The sequence below is a fragment of the Canis lupus genome, chromosome 5, assembly GCF_011100685.1.
Source record: "Canis lupus familiaris isolate Mischka breed German Shepherd chromosome 5, alternate assembly UU_Cfam_GSD_1.0, whole genome shotgun sequence".
NCBI lineage: Eukaryota > Metazoa > Chordata > Mammalia > Carnivora > Canidae > Canis > Canis lupus.
The window spans coordinates 39,876,335-39,904,194 of record NC_049226.1 but is presented as its reverse complement, the minus strand read 5'-3'; the positions used below and the strand labels follow the sequence as shown (position 1 = coordinate 39,904,194).

At 38.6% G+C, this 27,860-nt stretch overlaps 1 protein-coding gene and 1 long non-coding RNA gene across 7 annotated transcripts in view; one reads left to right on the top strand and one right to left on the bottom strand.

Moving 5' to 3' along the window:
- PIGL (phosphatidylinositol glycan anchor biosynthesis class L) overlaps positions 1-27,860 on the top strand; it is an 85,597-nt gene that overhangs the window by 2,171 nt on the left and 55,566 nt on the right. For all 3 annotated transcript variants that reach the window (XM_038537018.1, XM_038537016.1, XM_038537017.1), the window contains one exon: positions 13,915-14,014. In XM_038537018.1, the coding sequence (XP_038392946.1) occupies positions 13,915-14,014 (100 nt within the window). The remainder of the gene's footprint in view (positions 1-13,914; positions 14,015-27,860) is intronic.
- The window catches only part of LOC111095905, a 36,513-nt gene that overhangs the window by 1,740 nt on the left and 6,913 nt on the right, over positions 1-27,860 (bottom strand). The window contains exons 2-4 of one of the 4 annotated variants that reach the window (XR_005359581.1): positions 25,687-25,865; positions 21,886-21,977; positions 10,509-10,566 (exon numbers count right to left, since the gene is read on the bottom strand). This is a non-coding gene — a long non-coding RNA (uncharacterized LOC111095905). Of the gene's footprint in view, positions 1-10,508; positions 10,567-21,885; positions 21,978-25,686; positions 25,866-27,860 lie in introns of those variants that run through there. The other 3 variants (XR_005359578.1, XR_005359579.1, XR_005359580.1) reach the window with 3 other exon arrangements.

The window sequence follows — 27,860 nt, the reverse complement described above, 5'->3', positions numbered from 1 at the left end:
TCAGAATGGCGAAAATCCATAGCATTGACGACCACCAAATGCTGGTGAGGATGTAGAGCAATAAGAACTCTTATTCATTGATGGTGGAAATGCAAAATGCTTCAGCCACTTTGGGAGCCTGTTAGTTTGGCAATTTCTTATAAAAAGTAAACATGCTTGGGGCGCCTGGTTGGCTCAGTCAGTTAAGTGTCTGCCTTTGGCTCAGGTCTTGATCCCAGAGTCCCAGGATTGAGGCCCACGTCTGACTCCCTGCTTGGAATGGAGTCTGCCTCTTTTTCTGTCCCTTCCCCTGCTCATGTGTGTGCTTTTGCTCTCTCAAATAAATAAAATCTTAAATAACTAAACATGCCCTTACCAAACTGTCTAGCAATCCCCCTCCCTGGTACTTATTTACCCAAAGGAGTTGAAAACCCCACAAAAACCTGTCCACAGATGTTTTAGGGTTTTTTTTTTTAAGATTTTTATTTATTTATTCATGAAAGACAGGCAGAGGGAGAAGCAGGCTCCCTGCAGGAGGTGGGGGGGCTCAATCCCAGGACCCCAGGATCATGACCTAAGCCAAAGGCAGACGCTCAACCACTGAGGCGCCCCTCCACAGATGTTTATAACAGCTTTACTCATAATCACCAAAGTCTGAAAGCAACCAAAACATCCTTCAGTTGGTAAATAGATAAATAAGTTGGCACATCCAGATGATAGAATATTATTCAACGCCAAAAAGAAATGAACCATCAAACCATGAAAAAACATGGAAGAACTTGAAGTGTGTGTCATGAAGCGGAAGAAGCAAGTCTGAAAAGGCTACATCCTATGTGATTCCAACCATATGACATTCTGGAAAAGACAAAACTATATAGACAGTAAAATGATCAGTGGTCGCCACAGGTTGGGAGGAAAGAAGGGTACACAGTTTTGAAGGAACACAGAGGATTCTTCGGCAGTGAAAATACTCTCTGATATTATAATAAGGGATATGCATCATTGTACATTTGTCCAAACCCACAGACTGTACACCACCAAGAATGAACCCTAATGTAAAGTATGGACTTTGGTGATTATGATGTGTCAGTGAGGATTCATCCATTGTAATATACCACTCTCATCAGGGATGTTGATAATGAGAAAGGCTATGCATTGGTGTAGGGGCGAGAGGTATATGTGAAATCTATACCTTCCCCTCAATTTTGCTGCGAACCTATAACTGCTCTAAAAAGCTTAGTTTTATTATTTTTTTAAGATTTTATTTATTTATTCATGAGAGACACAGAGAGAGGCAGAGACACAGGCAGAGAGAAAAGCAAACTCATCCCAAGACCCCGGGATCATGACCTGAGCCACAGGCAGACGCTCAACCACTGAGCCACCCAGGGGTCCCAATTTGGCTATTTTTAAGGCTTTGCATGCATATCAAATTCCCCAAAACATAATTTATATTCTCACTGACAGGTAGTAAGAGTATCTGCCTTAATATAGCACCCTGTCTAGCACTGACTAATATTTTTATATATATTACTTCATGGTATAATACTTTTCCCCCTCAAAATCTTGTTGCCAGTGAAGTTAACCCATTTTTCATATCTATTGAGAATGTAGATCTAAGCACTTTTCTTCTCAGTCTGTGCTTGAAAGGAGATTAATTGTAAATAGATACAGGTAATAGCCTCATTTGCTTTTTAAAAGATTTTATTTATTTATTTGAGAGAGAAAAAGAGAGAATGAGTAGAGCGAGGGGCAGGAGAAGCAGACTCCCTACTGAGCAGGGACTTGTCGCAGGCAATCCCAGGACCCCGGGATCATGACCTGAGCCTAAGGCAGACACTTAACCAACTGAGCCACTTAGGTACCCCTCATTGTTTCCTTTTAATGATATTTATGTTTTATATTACAACTGTGGGAGTCAAATTATAACAAATTTGTTTCAAGATCAGGAGAAAAACCTGGATTTTATATACCAAGTACTTTAGGTGCGGTGGCTTCTTCAGTAAATTTCTCCTTATTTTTCAGCAGGTTGAAACCAGAGGTTAAAATTTTTCAAATGAAAAAATGTAAAACATGCCCTTAGTATATATTAAACACACAGTATCTTTGTCTTGCATTTCCTCTGAATCAAACTTGCCATGTAAATTGTTCTCTCTTGTAACTTTTTTAGAAAGATTTATTTATTTATTAGAGAGGATGGAGGGACAGGGAGAGGGAGAGAGAGAATCTTAAGCAGGCACCATGCCCAGCATGGAGCCTATGGCAGGGCTCCATCTCAGGACCCTGAAATCATGACCTGAGCTGAAATCAAGAGTTGGACACTTAACTGGCCAAGCCACCCAGGCACTCTTGTAATTTTTAAATTACTTTTATTTTTTTTATTAATTTTTAAATCCCCAACTCATTCAAAAAAGGTACAGATTAAACATTAGCCACACTTCCAATTTATTTTAACATGAAAAACAGGAAGCTAATGACTTGTGACATAGTGAAAGCTATATGGCATAATAGAGAAGATACTATGGACATAATATGGAGTAAAGCATGAATTCTCATCTCAGAGTTTTAGATTAAAGAAACTTCTCCAAAGAGGTTTTCTTTCAAACTCATCTTTTAAAAAACAGAACTTGGTATATAGGAAATGAGATACCAAAAAAAAAAAAGGAAATGAGATACATTTGTCCTAGGCTGTAGTACAAGCATCAGTAAGTCTTGGACTTAAATGAGTAATTCATTATAACTACATTGTCAGTTTTAAGGGGTGGGGAAAGAAATACACTATTTTGCTATTAGTTCCTCATTTGATCCTATCAGCAATCCCATGATAGTCATTACTAAATATATAAAACTTTGTATGTGTGTGTAATTTGTTATTCCTATTTTACAAATATGGAAACTGAATCACAAGATTAAATAACTGGACTAAAGTGACTAGCTAGAATGTAGAGACTCCTGGGCCCTGTGGCTCTTCCCTGTTCTAAACCATTACACCCATTCTGCCTCTCGCATTGCCTAGTAGGTTATGTCAGTTGAGGAAATAACTATTTTGATTCCCACTATATGTTCTAAGACGCGCTAGTTCATTAAGCTGCTATTAAATTAAATTTGGGGGACATTAGCCAGATGTGCTATCCTCCATTTAGAGGTTCACAGCCCTTATTAGAATATCGACATCTTTGAGGAGTCTTGTAAAATAACCTATTTAACTTTGTTTCATCCAACGTTTCTCCAATTTATATAACCACTGAAATACCTGTTAATGTACACATGGGAGAAAGCTATACTAGATAATAGAATGTTATTGAATACATTTGGTGGAGAATTAACACAACCAGTTCTGTGTTTTAGAAAGCTCATTCTGGTGGCAATGTGGAGAATAGTTTATAGGGGGATACTGGCATTGGGAAAACCAATGCAGCCCCTTCTTTATCCTGAGACTGCATTCCACCTCTCATATGCGAGATTTCTCTGTATCTGTGATCCATATGCCATTCTCTTAGTTTGACATCCCTGTGCCAACACAGTGTCTTAATCACTATAGGTTTGGTTTGATTGGGTTTTTTTGTTTTGTTTTGTTTGGTCTTTTTAAGATTTTATTTTTAAGTAATCTCTACATCCATGGTGCTCAAACTCACAACCCTGAGATCAAGAGTCACATGTTCCACAGCCTGAGCCAGCCAAGCATCCCTTTAAAAAAAGAGAGATTTTATTTATTTGAGAGAGACGGGGGGGGGGGCAGAGGGAGAGGGAGAAGCAGATTCCTTGCTGAGCAGGAAGCCCAATCCAGGGCTCGATCCCAGGACCCTGAGATCATGACCTGAGCTGAAGGCAGACATTTAACCAACTGAGCCACTCAGGCCCCCCAGCCAGGCACCCCTTAACTATTGTAGCTTTTAAACAGTATTAGCTGGTATGATGAGCCCTCTGTTTTTTGGTTCTTCAGGGTGTATTTGCTGTTTTTGACCTTTTTTTCTCCCAAATACATTTTAGGATAAGTTTGGTCGTGTTCAAGAAAAAACTTTTCTGGCATTTTTTTATTGGACTTTCACTGACTTTTGATCGATATAGGGAGCGTTGACATTTTTCTTTGAAAGTTGATATATTTTCAATATAGTCTTCCCATCTCTGATTTTATAGTCTGTTCATTTACTTTGGCCTGCTTTAATGTCTATTAAATAGTCTTATAACGGTCTTACGTGTATATTGAGACAATTAGTAATTTTGTCCTCTAATGTGTTCCTCATACCCAGAGGCTCTCTTTGCAAATAGTATAGTCTTGTTACATGCTCATAGTTTGATACTCTTTTATTTCTTTAAATATATTAAATACCTATTTCTGCTTCTAGTAAGTCTAGTTTTTGTAATCTACGTGTCTAATTCTGCTCTTTGAGTAAGTCATTCTGAGTGACTTGTTTCTGACTGTATATTGCGGGTTTGGGTTTTTTTAATCGTAAGCACATGCTTCTTGGAACCATGTTTATAAGATTTTGATGATTTATATTTGCTTCAGCCTGGTTTAGAGTGATCACTTTAGATTACTCTAAACCAGAATTTTAGATTAAGATTTTTCAGGCCACAAAACTAGTATAAGTTCAATACCCAAATACAAGTGCATTAGCTGTGTAATACTGTGTAACAAATTATCTCAAAACTTTGTGGCTTAAAGCAATAATGATTCCTTATCTCTCATGATTTCAAAGAACATGGTAGTCTCTGCCCCACAACACTTAGTACCTCAGCTGGCAGATGCAAAGGCTGGGGACTAGAATTACCTGAATTAGCAATGTTGGCCAGAATATCCACATTTGATAAATCTGTGGAGCGTGGGCTCCTTCACAACCTGGTGGCTTGGTTCCTGGGCAAGGATTCTGAGAGGGAGCCTGCACTAGGGGTAGCCACATTGCCTTTTATGGTCTAGCCTTGGAAATCAGGCAGTATCAATTTCACTGCATTCTGTTTGTCAGGTCAGTCCCAAGTCACATCTAGATTTAAGGAGAGAAATAGACTCCACCTGTTGATAGAGAACAGCAAGGTTCTATAAGTGCATGTGGGACTAGAAATACTACTGTCACTATTTTCGGAAAACAGTGTGCCACACCAAGTGAAGGCAAGCAGGTGCTTAAGAATTCTTAGGGGTGACATTTTTCTTATTTTCCTTCCCTCTGGAACTTGAGACAGAGATGTAGCCCCACCATCTCTGTTTAGAGTGGGTTTTCTTCTACTTCCCCTGCTGTAGATACTGCCTTCTGAAGATCCTGTCTTCGTGTAGAGATCTCCTTACTTGTATCCAACCTATATTTCCTCCTCCCCTGACTTTAGGACACCAGGCATAGGTGCCCTGGCTTCAGGTACCCTCTACCTGTCTGGATTTATGCTTACGTATTGCTTAAGACCTCCAAAGATAGCCCTTACTTTCCTGCTAATTCAGCCATACATTCTAAAACATGTTTGCCTTATATTTCATATGTTCGGGTATCCTAGGCTAAGAAGGTCTCTGCAGACATCTGATTCACCTTATTTCCTAAAACAGAACTTACAAGATATTTTTAATATTGCTTTTTAACCATGAAGAATTCTTCAGCATTTTCCCCATTGAGCTAATTTTGATCCAGCCTCCAAAATGTCTCATTTAACTTTTTTCTTCCTGAACCAATACCCAAATAAATTTGGGATTTCTGAAAAAGTATGATCTAAATATTAACTCCACCCTGTTGAGAATGGAATAAATTAGCACTATTTTAAAACATGAATTTTGTGTATACCTGAAACTGATGGTATTTATCAATTACATCTCAATAAAAAACAAAAAATAATTTTAAAAAATTTTTCATGAAGATTTTATTTATTCATAAGAGACATAGAGAAGCAGAGACATAAGCAGAGGGAGAAGCAGGCTCTCTGCACGGAGCCCAATGCAGAACTTGTTCCCAAAACCCTGGGATCACAGCCTGAGCCAAAGGCAGATGCTCAACCACTGAGCCACCCAGAAATAATAATTTTAAAAAGAAAATAAAGAAAAAGATGAGTTCTGTTTCTTTAAAGGATACAGAAACTTCAGAAAATAACTCAAAGGTTTACATATATTTCCAGTCCTAATTTATAAAAATAAATAAAAATTTCATATTTCTATATATAAATACACACATATATATAAATAAAATAGGCACTTTCCCTGAGGCTTAGGTTGATAGGATTTCCATATGATCAAGTCAACCAAAGAACATTTAGGCATCGAAGGACTAAACGCTGAAAACTGAAAACAATGCTTATTCATAAAAGTTGATTCTGACGGGTGAACTGATAGGTTAGCTGGTTTTGAGTATTTTGCCTATTTCTAAATATATATTTACTTACTTTCTTTTTTATAATTAAGTTCAGAATTTATATGCCAGGTAACTTTTTATACAATTTCTATTTTGAACCTAACAGTGTATAAGTATCTATAAAAATGTTTGTCTTGCTGGTATGTTACCCAATTAAAGAATGCTACACAGTTTTCAGAGCTTTTATTTACTTAATAAATTAGAATTTTAAGTCTAAAAGGACTTGCTTAAACTATGAGAAATCATAAAAGAAATGCTCATAAACATCAGGGAAGAAGATTATGTCAGAGATCAAAGAGACGCCCCACAGTGACAAAGATTGCCATTAACAAAAAGGAAAGACTACAAGTGTAAAAAAGAAAGAAAATGCAGTAAAACTCATCTGATAGAGGTATAAAATGGGAATAACCAACAAAACAATGCATTTTGAAGAGCTTAGTATTAGAAATGCTTGTTACAACTGCTCACTGCAATGAATTAGACACTGTTCTCATGCAGTACATAGATGTCATCCCATCTGATACAAATATGCCTGAATGTTCAGAAAAAGTTTCCCATATGTTTGGCCTTATTAACAATGACCTATCTGTAAGTCACAGATCAGAGACATTAACAAAAAGTATTTCCCTTAGTAAAAGTCATTTTAATGCATTCCTTTTAGGAAGAATAAAAACATACAGTACTTATTGTACCTGAAACTAACATTGTATATCAACTGTACATCCATAAAAAAAAAAAAAGAGTACTTATGAGTATATTGGTTGATAATAGCATATGGCAGTATTTCTTGATCTTGGCTGCATAGATAACATGCTCAGTATTTTTCTCAAATGATCTTTTAAAAACTTGATTTACCAGTTTATTTTTAAGATTTTATTTTATTTTTTTAAAAATATTTTATTTATTTATTCATGAGAGACACAGAGAGAGAGAGGCAGAGACACAGGCAGAGGGAGTGACTCAATCCTAGGACGCGGAGATCACGCCCTGAGCCAAAAGCAAACGCTCAACCACTGAGCCGCCCAGACAACCCTTAAGATTTTATTTTTATATAATCCCCATTAAACATGGGGCTTGAACTCAATCCCAAAATCAAGAGTTGGATGTTCTACAAACTAAGCCAGCCAAGTGCCCCTCCACCTATTTTATTTATTTATTTATTTATTTATTTATTTATTTATTTATTTATTTTACCTATTTTAAAGACATAATTTCTGGGGCAGTCAGTGGTACAGTCAGTTAAGAGTCCAACTCTTGGTTTTGGCTCAGGTCATGATCTCAGAGTCATGAAATCGGGCCCTATGCCAGAACCCAAGTTCAGCAGAGTCCGCTTGGGATTTCCTATCTCCCTCTGCCCCTCCCCCTCGTGCCCTCTCTCTCTCTAAAGTAAATAAACCTTTAAAAAAAAAACATACTTTTGGGCAGCCTGGGTGGCTCAGCGGTTTAGCGCCTGCCTTCAGCCCAGGGCCTGATCTTGGAGACCCGGGATTGAGTCCCACATCTGGCTCCCGGCATGGAGCCTGCTACTCCCTCTGCCTGTGTCTCTGCCTCTCTCTCTCTCTCTCTCTCTCTCTCTCTCTCTCTGTGTGTGTGTGTGTCTCATGAATAGATGATAGATAGATAGATAGATAGATAGACAGACAGACAGACAGACGGACGATCCCTGGGTGGCTCAGCGGTTTAGCGCCTGCCTTTGGCCCAGGGTGCGATCCTGGAGTCCGGGATCGAGTCCCGCGTCGGGCTCCCGGCATGGAGCCTGCTTCTCCCTCCTCTCTCTCTTTCTCTCTCTCTCTCCACCTCTCTCTATGTCTATCATGAATAAATAAATAAATAAATCTTTAAATTAAAAAATCGTTAAAAACATTTTTTACACTGATAACTAATAACTGAAAGATTTTTATTCAGTGCAAATCTAAATTTTTAATATTTTTTATTGTGAAAAAAGATATATAACATAAGATTTACCATTTTAGTCATTTTTAAGTATTCAATAAGTGGCATTAAGTACATTCACAATATTGTATAACCATCACCACTGTTTCCAGAACTTTTTCATTATCCCAAGCAGAATTCCACATATTAAGCAATAACTCATTTCTTCTTCTTCCCAGCCCCTGGCAACCACTAGCATATGTTCTATCTCTAGAATAATATTATTCTAGGTACTTCATATAAGTAGAATCCTACAATAATTGTCCTTTTATGTCTGGCTTACTTTAATTAGCATAATGTTTTAAAAGTTCATCCATGTCGTAGCATGTATCACAATTTCATTCCTTTTTAAGGCTGAATAATACCCCATTATGGGTATATATAAAATTTTGCTTATCTGGACACTTAGGTTGTTTCCATTTTTTTGTCTGTTGTGAATAATGCTGCTAAGAACACAGGTATATGAGTATCTGTTTGAATCCCTGTTTTCAATTTTTTTGAGTAGAAGTAGAGTAGAATAGAATTGCTGAGTTATATGTTAATTCTGTGTTTAAATTTTTGAGGAATCAGGGGATCCCTGGGTGGCTCAGTGGTTTAGCGCCTGCCTTTGGCCCAGGGCGCAATCCTGGAGTCCCGGGATCAAGTCCCACATCAGGCCCCCTGCATGGAGTCTGCTTCTCCCTCTGCCTGTGTCTCTGCCTCTTTCTCCCTCTATGTCTATCATGAATAAATAAATAAAATCTTTAAAAAAAAAATTTTTTTTGAGGAATCAGCAAATGGTTTTCCACAGCAGCTATACCATTTTATGTTCCTACCAGCAATGCACAAGTGTTCTAATTTCCCCACATCCCCACCTACACTTGTAATTTTTCATTTTTTAAAAAATATCGCCTCAGCCCATGTCCTGGTGATGGTATTCTGTTTTGTTTTGTTTTGTTTTGAGATATTATTTTTAAGTAATCTGTACATCTAGTGTGGGGCTCAAACAGCCCCAAGATCAAGAGTCACATGCTCCACCAACAAAGCCAGCCAGGGGCCCCTGCTTTTGTTTTTGTTTTTTCTTTTTTTTTTTTTTTTTGCCACTGCCATCCTAATGGGTATGAAATGATACCTCATTGTGGTTTTGCCTTGATTTCCCTAGTGACTAATGATATCGAACATCTTTTCTTTTTTTTCTTTAAAGATTTTATTTATTTATTCGTAGAGACAGAGAGGGTCAGACACAGGCAGAGAGAAGCAGGCTCCATGCAGGGAGCCCCATGTGGAACTTTATCCCGGGACTCCAGGATCACGCCTGGGCCAAAGGCAGGCACTCAACCGCTGAGCCACCCAGGCGTCCCTCGAGCATCTTTTCCGATGCTTATTGCCCATCTGTCTTTGGAGAAATGTCTGTTCAAGTAATTTAACCATTTTTTAATTCTAGTTTTTATTTTTAAACCATTATTTCTCCAACTGGGTTCTGTGGACGCATTCTAATGGAAAAGAGTCTAGTTCTTTTGGTTTTAGCTTCCTTTGGGAAACCCAGGACTTTGGGTTCTAGTAACAATGCCTACTCCTTTTATCTGTCCATTCTAGGGTTGGTAGTTACTTCTTGCTGTCACTAATCTCAGGGCTACTTCACTGGTCCCTGTTTGGTCCTCAAATCTTCCATCAGTTATATATTAAATAATTTCCATTAAATTCTTACTGATATAAATATTTGACATGACTGGGTATGTCAGCCTGGATAGACTTTAATTGATCCAGAACCTAAACTCCTTCATTTTAGAGTCGAGCAACTGTTGACCTTTTTTCTTTCAAATACGTTTTAGAATTTGCTTAGTCACGTTCAAGGAAAAACCTTGCTAGCATTCTTGAAACCCAGGAACTTAAGGAATCTCTTCAATTTTCATGATGTTAATAGAAAGTATTGTGCCCATGATGCTTTGATTCTCAATCCATTTCTGGTTTTAACAAATTAAAACTTAGGGATGCCTGGGTGACTCAGTGACTTAGCGCCTGCCTTCAACCCAGGATATGATCCTGGAGTCCTGGGATCAAGTCCCACATGGAGCCTGCATGGAGCCTGCTTCTCCCTCTGCCTGTGTCTCTGCCTCTCTCTCTCTCTCTCTCTCGCTGTCTCTCTGTGTGTCTCTCATATAAATAGATAAAATATTTTTTCAAAAAAATTTTTTTAAAAAATTAAAACTTAAAAGGTAGGGGTACTTGGGTGGCTCAGTCAGTTAAGTGTCTACCTTTGTCGAAGGTCATGATCCCAGGGTCCTGCCCAGCAGGGAATCTGCTTCTCCCTCTGCCTGCTGCTCCCCTCCTTGTACATTCTCTTTCTTTCTCTCTGTCAAATAAATAAATAAAAAATCTTTAAAAAAAAAAAATAAAATGAAACTTAAAAGGTAGGGTAACTAAGGGAGTGGGAGGGAGCTATATATACATATAAATATACATATGTAAATATGAATATATGTAACTTTGTTCCTTTTGATGTTTAACCAAGTAAATATTTTACCTACTTAGAATAAATAAATTTTAAACAAAATAAAATGTTTACCTTTATATATGTGGTGCATAAATGTGGTCTTTACAAAGTGACCTTAGTTTCCATTAAATGTCATTATGATTGCTAGTAATTATTGAGAAGTATTAGTTATCACAAGACAGAAGACTTCACTAAGCATACAATTGATGATCCATAAGCTTATCACACACCTCTGTATACACACACACACACACAAAAGATAGTTCAATATAAATAAATCGACATTCATCCTATTTATTTTGTTTTCTAGAATAATGATCTCCAAACTTTTTTGGATCACATTTTCCTATTGGTAAAAACTTTTTTTTTTTTTTTTTTGAGAGAGAGATAGGGAGAGAGATTCTCAAGCAGGCTTTACATCCACCACAGAGCCCGTGGCAGGGCTCAATCTCATGACCCTGAGATCACAACCTGAGCCAAAATCAAGAGTCAGACACTTAACCAGCTGAACCAACCATGCACCCTTCCTGCTGGTAAAAACTTTTGTCCATATACTCCCATTATATGTATATTTCTTTATATTAAATATGTGGACCACTGAACTAACATGAATATTATAAAATATTAATAAAAGTTGACATGTGTAAAGGACAAGGTATGCAAATTAAGAGGAAAAGTTCTAAAGCTTTTCCTCACCCCAAATAGATAATCTTGTGCAACTCAGGGTACAACCTACCCTAGTTGGACATGGTTCTAGAGTGTGTCATTAGGAGCTGCTGAAGGATCTCACACTTAACTCTGTTGAAGTGCCTACATGTTCACTAAACATAGGGTAAATTTTCTAAATAATCTCTGACCTCAATTCCCTAATCTATTTTAAATTCCTCAATTCAAACACAAACCAATACAACCAGCTCCATAAACTCATTAGCCTCCATTCTAGGCAGTTTCTCAGAATCATAATCAGAGTCTGATATGCACAGCCTCTGGACTTTGGAATCACCTACTGGTGTTCATTAGACTCTTTATCACCAAAGATCAAGTAACCTTGAGATGAAATAGGAAAAGATATGTTTATGGATTTGAGGGAAACCTAAGATATAATAACCATCATAAGATTGACTATAGCATCTATCTGACTTTTTTAAGATTTTATTTATTTATTCATGAAAGACACAGAGAGAGGCAGAGACATAGAGGGAGAAGCAGGCTCCCTGTGGGGAGCCTGATGCAGGACTCAATCCCAAGACCCCAGGATCATGACCTGAGCCAAAAGCAGATACTCAACCACTGAGCCACCCAGGCATTCCACGTGTGTCTGGCTTTTTAAAAAGTAACTAAAATATTGTGATAAGGATATACAAAACTGAGCTATTATCTGGAGTCTCTTTAGGATTTGTCCCTTTGCTGGATACAATGTAATGACTGTCTCCTCTCTGGGTTCAAACAGTTGAAAACAAGCATTAGAGTAACTTCTGCCAAAGTTGAAAGGTCAGATGTGGGAGTTTTCCTCTGAATTGTCTGGCCATAAACGAAGCCTCTCTGAGCTCCCTGCAGAGAGCCTGTTTTTCCCTCTGCCTGTGTCACTGCCTCCCTCTCTCTGTCTCTCATGAATAAGTTTTTTAAAAATCTTTAAATGAAGCCTCTCTTTGTTCAATACTTCATGAGTGTCTGCAGTGTGCTGAACACCAGGATGATACAAAGTTGAACAAGACTTGTGACTTTTAAGGTCAATGACATTTAGGAATTAATAATCTGATCATGGAGAAAAGTTCATAACTTCCGAGCAGAATACTGGAAATGATTCCTTGCAGGGGGGAAAAATAGAAGACTTCCCAGAGGGAATGCCGTTTGGTCAGGACAGTGAAAATGGGTGGTAATTCAGGAAGTAAAGAAATCGAGGAAAGAGAAAACACAGAGTGCTGAACTGGGTGGATATGCATTGTCTCATGTAATCCTCAGGAAAGAGGAGATAGCCATCGTCTCTACAGGTGGAGGAACTGTGGCTCCTTCTCCCTCTGCAGCTCCCCCTGCAGGAGATACGAGATAGCCATCGTCTCTACAGGTGGAGGAACTGTGGCTCAGGAAAGTTAAGTAACTAGCACACATTACACATGCAATTATCTGCTGGGGAGTTGAATTAAGGGTTGCATTAGCTAGACAATAGCTCATAAGTGCAGTTTAAGTGGTACTAAAATTACACTGTATATTATTTGTAAGGATACAGGGAAGCTGTACTTACCAGAACCGTTCTTCAGAACTAGAATATATGGGGACGCCTGAGTGGCTCAGTGGTTGAGTGTCTACCTTTGGCTCAGGGCATGATCCTGGTCACGGGATCAAGTCCCACATCAGGCTCCTTGTGACAAACCTGCTTCTCCCTCTGCCTGTGTCTCTGCCTCTCTCTGTGGGTCTCTCATGAATAAATAAAATCTTTTAAAAAAAAAAAAACTAGAATATATGTGTTGGGAAAATAAAGAATATGTAAGCTATTTGGGGCACTGATGTGGTCAAGATCCCCTAGGGACACCTTTTCCGGTAATACTCAAGAGTCAGAGCCTCTTTTTTTTTTTTTTTTAATTTAAGATTTTATTTATTTATTTGAGAGAGAGCACAATCAGGGGGAGCTGCAGAGGGAGAAGGAGAAACAGACTCCCCACCAAGCAGGGAGCCCAATGTGGGGCTTGGTCCTAGGACCCCAGAATCATGACCTGAGCCAAAGGCAGATGCTCAACTGACCGAACCATTCAGGCAACTTGGGAGCCTCTTCTTTAAATAAATGTTCAACAGATATTTGAGGACTATCAATTTAAATCTGCCCAAACTAATAGCATGCTCAGGTACCTGACTTATTCTGGGTAGTTATAGAAGATGCAATCCTAAATCTGCTTAACTCCAAAGCCAGTGGTCTCAGCAATGTGCAATACTGCCTGTAGCATGCAACCGAAATACAGGCAGGCAGACAGACAGACAGAGAGGGACAGATAGATAGAGAGATGGGGAGGGATTAAAAGGTGATGATTCTAAAGACTTGGGCTACTGTCAGCCTTCTCACAGGAGTGAGTAGTATTTTTTTCAGCTTTTTGTCATAAACACAAATTTTTCAGGTGGCTTATGTCCCTTAGGGAACAGGATGAGGTAAGAATGAGTAAACTTGTAGATTTCCACTATCAAAGAAATCTACCACTGTATATTTGTTATCTTCAGGAAATTTCTACAATCAAGGGGAGATTCGTAAGAAAGAACTTTTGCAGAGCTGTGATGTTTTGGGGATTCCACCCTCCAGTATAATGATTATTGACAACAGGTAAATTCATCCTTCAAAAATGTAGAAATTCATTGGCAATAGATATGTAATGGTACACTCAAGATACAAAAAAACCAATGTGTGTGGGTAAGAACATCTTATTTGAGAAGTCTACTTAAAATAGTTTCACATTTGTTTTTAAATGACAGTGTAATGCAAATAAATGTTTTCAACTTCTGTTCAGATTCTCTGAAGATAACTACTTCCCTTTAAAAAAAGTTGTTACAAAAATTTCAAAAATACACGAAAATATTAAAAAACATGTCATGAACCCCTATACACCTATTACCTAAGCCCGGTAATTATCAAGCCTTTGTTATACTTGCTTCATCTACCCCCACTTCACATCTTTAGTGTGTTTGAAGCATTTCTAAAGAAAACCTAGCCATCGGGTTGTTTCACTCTTACAGAGATGTGCATCTCTCAAGAAGATAAACATTCTTTCCTGTGGTCACAGTGCCATTATCATCAGATCCAACAAAATAAATAATTAACAATTACTTAATTGACGTTGGTGTTCTGCAATACCCAGTCCATATTGACATTTCTCCAAGTAGCTTACAATTGGTTTCTTCAAATCTGGATCCAAACAAGTCCACACAGTATAGTTGGTTGATACTCTGCATTTCATTGTCCCTTCCTCCCTCCCCCACCTTGTCTTTGGTTGTTGAAAAAACTTAGCTGTCATATAGACTGTCATGCATTCTGGAGTTGTCTGCCTGCTTCCTCATGGTATTAAGTTGTTCTAATATTGTCCATATTCCTTGCAAACTAGAACCTAACTGTAACTGTGAAGGGCAAGAATACTGCATAAACTGTACTGTGTCTTTCATATTGCATCATTTCAGGGGACCACATGCTATCTGATCATCCTGCTTATAGTGGTTCTATCATTGATCAATGAATTCACAGGGCAACAGCTGCTCCTTTCATTTTAAGAGACCCACACCCACCTTTCATGTAATGCTTTCATGATTGCCTGCATCATTGGTTAACTAGAAATAGCCAAATGCTGAGTTTCTAAAAGTCTCCTGCATTCTAAATGTGTTATCTGTAATTCTTCTGCAAAGCAAAACTTTATCAACTGGGGCTATTTCATTACCCTAGTATATAATTTGATCTGAAAAGACAGAATAAATGTTTAATTCTTTAATTGCCATTTTCAGAACAAGGAATCGATGCCCTATATATCTCCACTGGTAATCCCTTGTTCATGGCTTGGATGGGGGGTGGCACTTTTTTATTTTGTTGGGTACCTGTGTGTGTTTTTATGTATTGAGGGTTAGCATTTGGTTCATGTTCTTTGATTTTCCAATTGTCTTGTCTTTGGCTATTGAGCCTCTTCATTGTCTCCTATGTCCTTTTGGGATGACCTCTTTAGTCTTGTAGGATTTGCTTGCTGTCAAGGACAACAAGATTTCCCAGCACCTCCTGTATGCTTTCCTGCTCCAGCCCTGGCATCAGCTGTCCCTCCAAAGAGATTTGGTTTCTCTTGGTAGGGTGTGGTGTTCAGAGACCATAACCAGGGTTACTAGGAGTATTTATTGCTATAGTCTTACTATTCCCTGTTTTTACTTGACCTTCAGAGTGGACAAAGTTAATATATATGTTTGTTTTGTTTGTTTGTTTGTTTGTTTGTTTAAGGAAAAAGAAATCAGGAATAAGAAAAGAATGATTACAATGTAGAATTAATATTTCAGGGGTTTTTTAATGCTTTTGATTTTTACATCGAATCTCTTTGCTCTTATATTGTGAATCTTGTTTTCTAATTACATGAACATAATTATTCTCTTTTTAAATCTTTTTATGAATTTTTAAAAACATAAATGAAAAAATACTTTAAAAACAGATGTTGAAAACCAAGGCTAAATATAATATGACTGATCATGATGTCTACAATTTACTTTAAAATGATTCAGAAAAAAAATACATACCTATATAGATTAAGCCTAGCAAAATATTAACAATTTGAACCTTGGTGAAAAGTACATGAGTGTTCATTATACTATTCTTTTAACTTTTCCATTTGTTTGGAAATTTTTACAATAGGAAAACTTTCAAATACCATACCACATGCCTTTTCTCTTTTTCTGACATATATAAATAGATTTTAGTGCATTGTTATTGACCTGTCTCTTCAATTTAAAAAAAAAAAAAATCAGAGGTCTATATAACAACAACTAAAGTTTGTATTAGTCCTTTTGAACTTAAACATCTGTTCCTTGCCAGCAATCATGGCTTTTGGGATTTATTATAAATTAGACTGTGCTTGCTTCCTTTTTTGGATATTTTCCTCTTCTGTTACTGGGTAATGTGCAAGAAGGGGATAATACAACTTACAACATAATAAAGACACAAGTTTCTTTAAGCACAGGTTTTGAAGAAGAAGAAAAAATCACCCTCAAAATATATAAAAGACCAAAGTAGTAATTTTCCTGATGTTTTCAATTCATTTATACAAAACAAAATTTGCTTTCCTATTTTTACAGGACAGGAGTACTAGAGAAGTTATATCTTTACCCTAAGCTGTATCTAGTTATATCATAATTTTCAGATTCTGTTCATCCAGGAGCTAAGCCCCATTTACATAGTTTACCTATAAGTGGGTAAACACTAACCAATTTCTGAGATAAACTGGTAACTTTACTTTGACAGTTGACCTTAATTCTAGGACATACCAGGGAAGTCTATAAGGAAAATGTAGCTCACTTGTCTGGTATGTGGTTTCTGTTATCTAGATTCTAGATATATAGCTAAGGACAGGGAAGAAGTACAAAGTAGAGGCTGCCATGTCCCTACACATAGAAGGTACCCTTGCCCTTACCTACCATTTGTTGATTCCTACTTTCTACATTATTTCAACACAGTCCCAATTGGGTTTTGTTTTTCACCCTTATAAGATTAGAACAAGTATACATATTAAGTAAAGAAAGGGAGTTACTAGTGTAGGCAGGCTTCAGGGGTCTAACATATTATAATGAGCCTGAATCTCCATTTAGGTGGCTTCAACAGTAAATGTGCCCTCCTACACATGAAGCCATCCAAAAACAAGATGGCTCCAGATTGGCTCAACAACATCATCAAAAACCCAAGTCCTTTCCATTTCTCTCTGAAACTGTTTTCATCACGTCAGTATTTCTCCCCTCGTGGTTACAAGGTGACTGCAACAGCAGTTCCAGTTATCACATGTGGATACCACTGTGTCCTGCCAGAAAGGGGGGGTATTTTCCTTCTGTACATCTTTTTATATTCTTTATATTATGGAGATAAACCAGGATTCCTCAAAGACTTCCTCTTAGGTCTCCTGCCTTGCATGGCTCATCACCACCATCACCTCTACCAACATCCCAACCACAGCAGTAACTATTAGATACCAGATTTGTTTGTTTGTTTGTTTGTTTATATAGCTTTATTTCAGCAGAAGAATGCTGGGAATGCCTATAGGTAGGAAAAATGCTCATTTTGTCTCACTGTCTTACAAAGCCTGTATACAGTATATCCCACGTAGCCTGTGTTTTTGATTGGTTAGGTTAGTGAAGGTCTAGGGGATTGGCCTAGGCTAGGGCCTGGGTATAAGACTGCTTAGGATGCAGAGCAAGGAGATGGATTTCAAGTGTCCAATCCATACCAAGGAACAAAAAAAAAAAAAAAAAAAAAAAAATAGGTTAAGCAGGGGTAGACAAAGGAAGACAGGCTAAAAAGACAGAATAGGTTCTGTGGGTAGCACCTGGAAAACTGTAGCACCTCTAGAAGATCCATAGCAGAACCTGAGGAAGAGAAGAAACTATAAATAGCTCTAAGTTAAGACCACTTTGCTGAGAGAAATCCAATGGATTGTTAGGCTTAGATTGTCTCTATGCATTGCCCATGAGCTGAGTCACCCTCCCTGGGTTTCCTTTTTCGTTTCAGCACCCGCTTTAGTGAGCTACTTCCTCCCTCAATGGAAAAGGGCAGGGGAGGGGTGTAGTTTAGATGAGTGGTAAATAAATTAGCCCTGGCAGACATGCATGTCTTACTGTTTGAACCTTCATGACATCACAACAGAAACAGAAACAATGAATAGTGGAGACAGATGATCAGTTGTGTGCTTTAGAATGATCACTCTGGGGTGCCTGGTTGGCTCAGTTGGTTGAGCAAGGAACTCTTGATTTCAGCCCAAGCCATGATCTCAGGGTCCTGAGATCGAGCCCTGAGTTGGGCTCCACACTGAGCATGGAGCCTGCTTAAGATTCCTACTCTCCCTCCTTGTGCCCCCTACCCCCCCCCCACTTGTGCTCTCTCTCAAAAAAATTAATAAAAAATAAAATAAAAGTTTTGATCACTTTGATAACTCTGATGATAGAATGGATTGAAGAGATTAGGACCATAGACCAATCAGTCTCATACATTTGTCCTGGCAAAAGGAGAACGTCTCAATTTAGAGTGTAGCATGTAAGATGGAGATGAAGGGGTGAATTCGAGTCTTATTGAAGAGATTTAAATGGCAGGATTTCAAGAACAGGAGAAATCTGGGATAATGGAAATGCATAGACATCTAGGTGAGTAAAGATTAGCTGGCATAGTTTGCAAAGGAAAATTCGGTTATGGGAAAGAACTGATTAGACATCCTTAGCCTATAGGAGAATTAAAACCATTGTAGGGTGCCTGGGTGGTTCAGATGGTTAAGCATCTTCCTTCAGCCCAGATTATGATCTCAGAGCCCTGGGATCGAGTCTAGCATTGGTCTCCCTGCTCATTGGAGAGTCTGCTACACCCTCTCTTTCTGCCTCTCCCCTCTGCTTGTGCTTTCTCTCTCTCTCTCTCTCAAATGAATAAAATCTTTAAAAGACAAACATTGGAGTGGATGCAGTTGCCCTTGGATCAGTGGGGCGATAACAGAGTGTGAAGATCAGGCAAGGCAAGAAGAGAAAACCACAAATGATGAGAAGAATTATGTATTTGGTGTTGTATGACTTGAGGAGTGGGCATAAGGATACTTCAGAAAATTGTGAAGCACATGAGAATTGCCTGCCCAGAGAAGAACACCAATATTAAGCAAAATTAGCATCAGATGCTATAAAAAATTCTGTATCCTCCTTTTTTTCATGAGAGAATATTTTAGCATTTCCCAAGTCATTAAATAGTCCTTAGAATGATTTTAAAGATTTGATCACGAGGATGTATTATAACCTGATTATCATTCTCCTACTAGTGAATATTTAAATTTTTCCCAATGTTAAAGTATTTTAATTTTTTTTTAAGATTTTATTTATTTATTCATGAGAGACACACAGAGGTGGAGACAGAGGCAGAGGGAGAAGCAGGCTCCCCACAGGAAGCCCGATGCAGGACTTAATCCCAGGATCTGGGGATCATGCCCTGACCCAAAGGCAGATGCTCAACCACTGAGCCACCCAGGAGTCCCTGTTAAAGTATTTTAAAATCTGATAATAAATCTTTGAAGCCAGGCAGCCCTGGTGGCTCAATGGTATAGCACCGCCTTCAGCCCAGGGCCTGATCCTGAGTCCCACGTCAGGCTCCCTGCATGGAGCCTGCTACTCCCTCTGCCTGTCTCTGCCTCTCTCTCTTTCTTTGTGTCTCTCATGAATAAATAAGTAAAATCTTTTAAAAAATTAAAATTAAAATTAAAAAAAATCTTTGAAGCCATGATCCTTTCCTTAAGGTAGATTCCTAAATGATGAATTACTGAGACAAAGGCCGGGACTTATAATTTCCTTCTTCTGGGTACCAAAAACATTCTTACTAAGGTTATTTTGGCTCATCTAATTTTTTGCTATTGTTATGAGTAAGTCTTTCTCTGATATATTTTTTAGGACTTTACTGCTGATACAGAGATGATTTACTGATTTTTATATCCATCCACTTACAAAACTTCTTTAAAGAACCTAACAGCATTTCACTTGATTTTCTTAGTGTTATGGATAAATCATCTGCAAATAATATTAATATAGTCTTTCATTCTTCCATTTTTCCATGTATGCCTCTTACTACTTTGGATGGAATTTCTTTTTTTTTTTTTTAAGATTTTATTTATTTATTCATGAGAGACACAGAGAGAGAGAGGCAGAGACACAGGCAGAAGGAGAAGCACACACAGAAAGCCGGATGTGGGACTTGATCCTGAGACTCCAGGATCACACACTGGGCCAAAGGCAGGCACTAAACCGCTGAGCCACCCAGGGATCCCTAGATGGAATTTCTTAAACTATGTTAAACAATTGTGATAAGAACAGGTAACTTGATCTGCATTAATGATTTGATTGAGAACAGGTCTAGCGTTTTACCATTATCACGTTGGCTGCCGGTTATGAAAGATATTCTTTGGGTGCTTGGGTCACTCAGTAGATTAAGTGTCAGACTCTTGGTTTTGGCTCTGGTTATGATCTCAGAGTGGTGAGATTGAGCCTCATGTAGGGCTCCATGCTCATCATGGAATCTGCTTGAGGTTCTATCCCTCTCCCTCTACCCCTCCCCTACTCATGCTCGTTCTGTTTCTTTCTCAAATAAATAAATAAAAATCTTTTTTAAAAAAGATATCCTTCATTGTATTAGGCGTTATTGTTGGGAACTGACCTTCATTGTGTTGGATTTGGGGTGCATGACTGGTTCAGTCAAAAGAACATACCACGCTTAAAAAAAAAATAGACCATAGGATTCTTGATCTCATGGTTGTGAGCTCCAGCCCCACATTGGCTGTAGAGATTACTAATAATTAATAATAATAATAAACTGGGCAGCCCTGGTGGCGCAGTGGTTTGGCGCTGCCTGCAGCCCGGAGTGTGATCCTGGAGACCCGGATCGAGTCCCATGTCGGGTTCCCTGCGTGGAGCCTGCTTTTTCCTCTGCCTGTGTCTCTGTGCCTCTCTCTCTCTCTGTGTGTGTCTCTCGTGAATAAATGAATAAAATCTTTAAAAAAAAATAATAAACCTTTTAAAAAGATTTTATTTATTTATTCACGAGAGACACAGAGAGAGAGAGAGAGAGAGGCGCAGAGACACAGGCAGAGGGAGAAGCAGGCTCCACGCAGGGAACCTGGTGTGCGACTCCATCCCGAGACTCCTGGATCACGCCCTGGGTGGAAGGCAGACACTCAACCGCTGAGCCACCCAGGCGTCCCATAATAATAATAAACTTAAAAAAAAGAAAAAAAAATTTCAACTTATTCTCCATTTTATTTGGCTCAGGATAAAATATTGGGATCATCCTGGGGGAGTTTTTTCTCTATCTATGCCAGTAGGTTCTATAATACTTTCAAGAGCACAGATCTAGAGCCAGACTGCCTCAGCTGCCCCAGTTTTATCAGGTCATTAACTGTCACCCACACAAGGTACTTAATCTCTGTTCATAAACTTCCTCCACCGGTAACCTTGAAAGATACATGATTTTGAGAGAATCTATGAAAGAAATCACTTTCTCATTTGTTTTTCAAAGATGACGTACTTCCCTTTGTAATTTCTTTTCTCACTATTAAATTAGTAATAATATGAATGAGCCTGTGCTCTGGCGCCCTGTTTGCATACACAGACTTCCCCCTGTCAGTGTCTGCTTTGCCTAGCAATGCAGGATGTTTTTTCAGAGCCAGATCTGAGTTGTGAAAACTGCCCTCAATCCAAAGATCTTAGCTTGGTTATCAAGGTCATTATTCTCACCATCTATCTTAATTTATTAATTTATTTTGTGTATTCTGAAGATCTTGCAACTTCAGCAACATCTTGTGCTTGTGAAATGCTATAGGTAGTCAACTTGTCAAAAATAGATACTTGGAGAAGCCAGTTTGGATTTAAGGAAGACATGTGTCTTAATCAGCTCAGGCTGCCATAACCAAATACCATTGCCTGCATGGCTTAACCAACAGAAATTTATTATCTCACAGTTCTGGAGGCTGGAAGTCCCAGATTAAGGTCCTGCAGCATCAGTTTCTGGAGATAGATTGTTTCTTGGCTTGCAGATGGCTGACTTCTTTCTGTATGCTCACATGGAGAGGAGAGAAAGAAATTTCTCTTTCATTATTTATAAGGCCACCAGTCTTACAGGTTTAGGGCTACACAATTATGACCTCACTTAACCTGAATTATTTCCTAAAAATCCTATCTCCAAATATAGTCACATTGGAGAAGAAAACTTAAACACATGAATTTGGGGAGGATACATTTCAGTCCCTAGAAACAAGCAATCTTTATTCATTCTTTCAGCCTCACATTTCATAACACAGAAAAAGCAGAGCTTTGGAATCTTACTTTGGGTTATTTAGAAGAGTCAAAGAGAAGAATTTTGAGGAGGAAGAAGAAGGAAAGTTTTATGGAGGACCTTCACTCATAATAATATGATAAACATGTATTCGACCATTATTGTCAGTGCCAAAAACCATACTAAATACATGATCTCACTTAATCCTCAAAATAATCCAATTATTTTTCCCATGTTGTATATAAGAAGCCATGATTTGGTGAGAGGTTCAATAATTTGCTTGAGGTCATCCAGCTAGTAAATACTAGAGCTGGCATTTGAATAGAGGCAATCTGGCTCCAGAGCCTAGGCTTCAACAACTATGTCTTATATTCGCCCCATGCCTGACACATAGGCCATCTTGTTTGAGTCTTTGACTAACTGTACAAGATAGGTTTTATTATCCTTTATTTGTTTCAGACAAAGAAACTAAAGCTTAGAGAGATGGCACTGGTAGGACTCAAAACCAGAAAGGAAGACAGGATTGATTCCTGCCTTTCTGCAGGAAAGTAGGTCACCCGTTTGTGACCAGTGGGTATTTAAGAGTACATTTGGTTGGCATTGTGTGTGGTCTGTTCCTTCTTCCATTGTTCTGAACCTCCTTGCTTGATTTCAGGGAAGCATTTAGCCAGAAGAGCTCACCCAAGTAAACCACTTACCTAATCACTTACAGAGGCAAAAATACTCAGTTGTCAAGAAAAGAAGGCATCATCTCAGTCATTAGGCAACTAAATGGATACTTTTGATAACTTTACCCAGTTTTTAATACCTTCATAAGTATTCTAATTTATTGAGTCATATAATATTAAAGTGTATATTGGAAAGATACATATTAAATGCCTAGAATGAGCAAGGCACCATGCTAGATGTTGAAGAAAGAGAAGAACAGTTAAGGTTTAGGCGCTAACTAATAGGTGTTGGCTGACAGTCACTGCTGCTTTTTTAGAAAACAGTCTTGGGATCCCTGGGTGGTGCAGCGGTTTGGCGCCTGCCTTTGGCCCAGGGCGCGATCCTGGAGACCCGGGATCGAATCCCACGTCGGGCTCCCGGTGCATGGAGCCTGCTTCTGCCTCTGCCTGTGTCTCTGCCTCTCTCTCTCTCTGTGTGACTATCATAAATAAATAAAAATCAAAAAAAAAAAAAAAAGAAAGAAAGAAAACAGTCTTACTGTGCATATTGCTGAAGTTCAGGCCTACAGTGGAAGTTAGAGACCATCTCAGGGGTACTTAGGAATTGTATGTGATTGGAAAATGCAACCTGCAGATTTAGCAGATTTAGTCTTTTGTTGGTCTTGTACTTCTTACTTTATTGGAAGAGTCCATAGAATTATTTTGTTTATATTTCAAAACAACAACAACAACAAAAAAAACACATGCAAGGGTCCCTAGGTGACTCAGTTGGTTAGGCAACCCAGCTCTGGATTTTGGCCCAGGTCACGATCTCAGGGTTTTGGGATCAAGCCCCAGGTCACACTGGGTGTTGAACCTGCTTAGGATTCTCTCTCCCTTTCCCTCTGCCCCATTCCTCATGGACTCTAAAATAAATAAGTAAATCTTAAAAAAAAAAAAAAAAAAAAAAAGATATGTACCAGACTTGTTAATTAATAGTAACTGGTACTTATTTGGGGCAGGTAAGAGGGATACATTCACTTTATAATTCTACAGAATTCTCTATATTTTTGGGAAGCCTATATTTCTAAATTATATATAAATATTTTTTAAAGACCATCCCACATACCTGGGTCACCTGGGTGGCTCAGTGGTTGAACGTCTGCCTTTGGCTCAGGTTGTGATCCTGAGGATCCTGGGATTGAGTCCTGCATGGGGCTCCCCACAGGGAACCTGCTTCTCCCTCTGCCTGTGTCTCTGCCTCTCTCTCTGTGTCTCATGAATAAATAAGTAAAATCTTTAAAAATAAATAAATAGATAAAAACTACCCCACATACCTAATAAAATATTCTTCCCTTTCTACTCAACTTCTATCCATAGAAGTAGATGCTAAAAATTAGAGTAATTCTGTGTACATTGTGATAAGATTTGATTTGATAAATTCAAAGCATACAGTAGAGTTCCTTGAAAGTATAACAATGCTTTTACACCTTTTTATAAACACTGTGGTCTTCTCCTGGGCCTCATTCTAGAGGGTGAGTGGGAAGAAAGTCAGATACATGGCTTCAAAGTGCTGTGTATTAGAATACAAAGAAAGGGTGGGGATTTAAGAGAGGCCTGATCATGATGGAATAAAACAAAGCAGATCCCCCCACTTCTAACCCATGCCCATCAAAATGCTTTGGCGCCCAAAGCATTATTCAGCAAGACTTGCAAGGTCTCAAAGCTTTCCGTGGTCTGATCTCTAGCTCCCAGATCGGCCTCATCATCCAGCGTCTGCTCCTGCTTACATCCCATCTATTCCCATGACAAAAATAGATAGGACTACCCAGTATCCCCATCTATGTCCAGTCTCATATTTAAGCAGGGCCTCAAATGTACGGAGCCTTATGCATCCAAACCTTTGCGTGTGCTAGCCCCTCCCTCTAGCAGGCTTCTTGCCTAACCCCTTGCCTGGTCCCTCTAGCAAATTCCTATTCCTTTTCAGACTTCAGCTCAAGGGTTACCTTAGACTCTGTGGCACCATCCCGATTTGCCCAGATTTTCGTAGGCACTTTTTTTTTTTTTTAATATTTTTATTTATTTATGATAGTCACACAAAGAGGGGGCGGGGGCAGAGACATAGGCAGAGGGAGAAGCAGGCTCCATGCACCGGGAGCCCGACATGGGATTCGATCCCAGGTCTCCAGGATCGCGCCCTGGGCCAAAGGCAGGCGCTAAACCGCTGCGCCACCCAGGGATCCCCGTAGGCACTTTTGTTGGTCTCATTGTCCCATTATATTCTAGTATACACACTAATTTTTTTGCCTTATCCCATAGCCCCTGTTATTTTTTTCTTCTTGTATCCTCAACCTCTATTATAACCCTCACAGTAGTCGCTCAATATATGTTTGTCGAATAAATGAATGACTCCACTTAATTCCATAAGCTTTCTTCCTGTGGCTAGCATGTAAATGCCTGGTTTCGAAGAACCTGAGTAATGCCTGTACATCCCAACCCCCCTTTCCTCACTTTTTCTTCATTTACCCAGCAGTGGTGACTCTGAAACTTAACTGAAACTGTTTTCACTTCCTTTAATTAAATAAAACAGTCTGGATTCCTGACTTGTGTAGTTATTTTTAACTTTCTAGAGAGTTCTAAATGAGTGCTTTGGTCTGAAAGGACTTCTCTATGGCTCTTTATTTTGCCATTCTGTAGATTTGGCTCCATTTGTCCTAAGGTTCCAGCACAATAAAAATCTCATTTCTCCCAGGGCTTGTCTGAACATCAGTTTGGCATTAACAAGCCCAAGACTTTTACAGACTAATTTTAGCTGAACAGGGAAATAGAATCCAGTACCTACTAGGAAACATAAATGAGTCTGGCTTGCTAGCAGTTCCTGGAAGTCTTTGTGTTTTCCAATAAATCCATACAAATCATACAGTGAAAGAGAAGCCACAAAGCAAAGTCTGAGACTGTTGGGGTCATATAGGTAATTAAACGTCCTCTCCTCTTGAGACCCAGTAAGAGCCTTTCCCCTACAAAAACAAAAACAAAAACAGGCCATATGTTTGGCTGCCAAAGTAGATCTGACCAAGCATCCTCTCACTATAAGAGATTAAAATAAAGCCTCCTGCAGTCCTTTTCTCCAAATACACAAAGAAGTGACCGGGCTGAGGCTCAAGGGCACAATTCCAGTCCCAGTTGGCAAGAGCAAGTCAGGGCTCCCATCCTCCCAGAAGGCGCAAAGGACAACAATGTTTCCTAGAAAAGAAACCAGAGATGGAGACTAAAGTAGACCTAGTTGATATGGAGCTATTATGTGAAAACTGAAAGCTGCTTCAGTACTGCTTCAAAGGCAGATTATTCTAGGAACTGAAGGGAGGCGGGGCCTTAAATAACATGACTGGGGGAAGCTGTACAGAAGCAGTAAAGTGGGACCAGAGAGGGCCAGCCTTAACAAAGCCTGCATTTGTGTCTACTACTACTCCTTGGAAGAGGCTGCAAATAAATATCCCATAAAAATAGGATTCAAGGTAGGACACCTGGCTGGCTCAGTCAGAGGAGCCTGCAACTCTTGATCTAGAGGTCATAAGTTTGAGTCCCATGTTGGGTATAGAGATTACATAAATAAACTTAAAAAAAAAAATAAGATTCAAGATGACTGTGCATTGTGGTATTTATTACAGCACTATTTATAAGAGCAATAAATTGGTAGCAACTGGGGCGCCTGGGTGGCTCATTTGGTTAAGCGTCTGCCTTCGGCTCAGGTCATGATCTCAGGGTCCTGGAATCAAGTCCTGGTCAGACTCCCTTCTTAGTGGGAAGTATGCTTCTCCCCTACCACCCCCCTCACTTCTCTCTCTGTTGCTCTCTCTTTCAAGTAAAGAAAATAAAATTTAAAAATAGGTAACAACCTAAATGTAGCAGTGTATGATCAATTACATAGCTATGGTCCAGAGCATTAAACCATGATTTTCTAATGCATACTTAGTTACCCAGGAGGATGTTTATAACACAATATCAAGTTTTAAAAAGCAGTATAGGGACACCTGGGCTCTGCAGTTGAGTAAATAAATAAAATCTTTTTTAAAAAAATTAAAATTAAATCTTTAAAAAGAGAGACATTGAACAAAGTAGCAAGATGGTCAGATTTCTGTACATATATATTTTTATATTTTTTTTTAAATTTTATTTATTCATGAAAGACACAGAGAGAGAGGCAGAGACACAGGCAGAAGGAGAGGCAGTCTCCCTGCAGGGAGCTGGACAAAGGACTCGATTCCCTGACCCCAAGATCACACCCCAAGCCAAAGGCAGACGCTCAACTGCTGAGCCACCCAGGCATCCCTGTATATATGTATTTTTAATAATTAACTTTTAATAATACATACTTATAAAAAATAAAAGGAAGTAAAAATTATCCAAATGCTCTTAACGTGGAAATAGCCATTGTCAATATTAGTGTTAGCCGTCTTTCAATGCATATTTATAAATAGATAGGTAGATAGATAGATGAATACATATTATAATTTTAGAAAAATGGAAATAATTCCATAGATGCCATAACATTGAATGTTACTTGAAACAAAATGGAAGTAAAATTGAAAAACTTTAACTTGCAGTGAACTTCAGATAAATGTTCCATCTAATTCAATTACAGTGGATTAATTCCGAAAAATATCTGTCCAAATTAAGAAGAAAAGATAGTGAAATGTTTTGAGGTTTTATCAGTGGTGGTTGTGGTATTTTTAACCCATGTTTCGAATTATCTACTTCTACTAACTGCTTGAAGGAAGTGAGTGTATTTGGACTTTTTCTCAGAAACCTTTCTCCCCAAGTTCCCATGATATTGTATTTTCACCTTATCAAGGCTTATGACACATTCTCTTCAAAAATCAATATTCCTGTAGTTGTTTCATCTTAATCTTGTGTTAGTCCAATCAATCTGTTTTATTATGGTTTGTCTGACTTGATTAATCTACCAATGTATTTTAGAAGAGCAGTGCAAGGCACCTGGGTGGGGTAAGCAT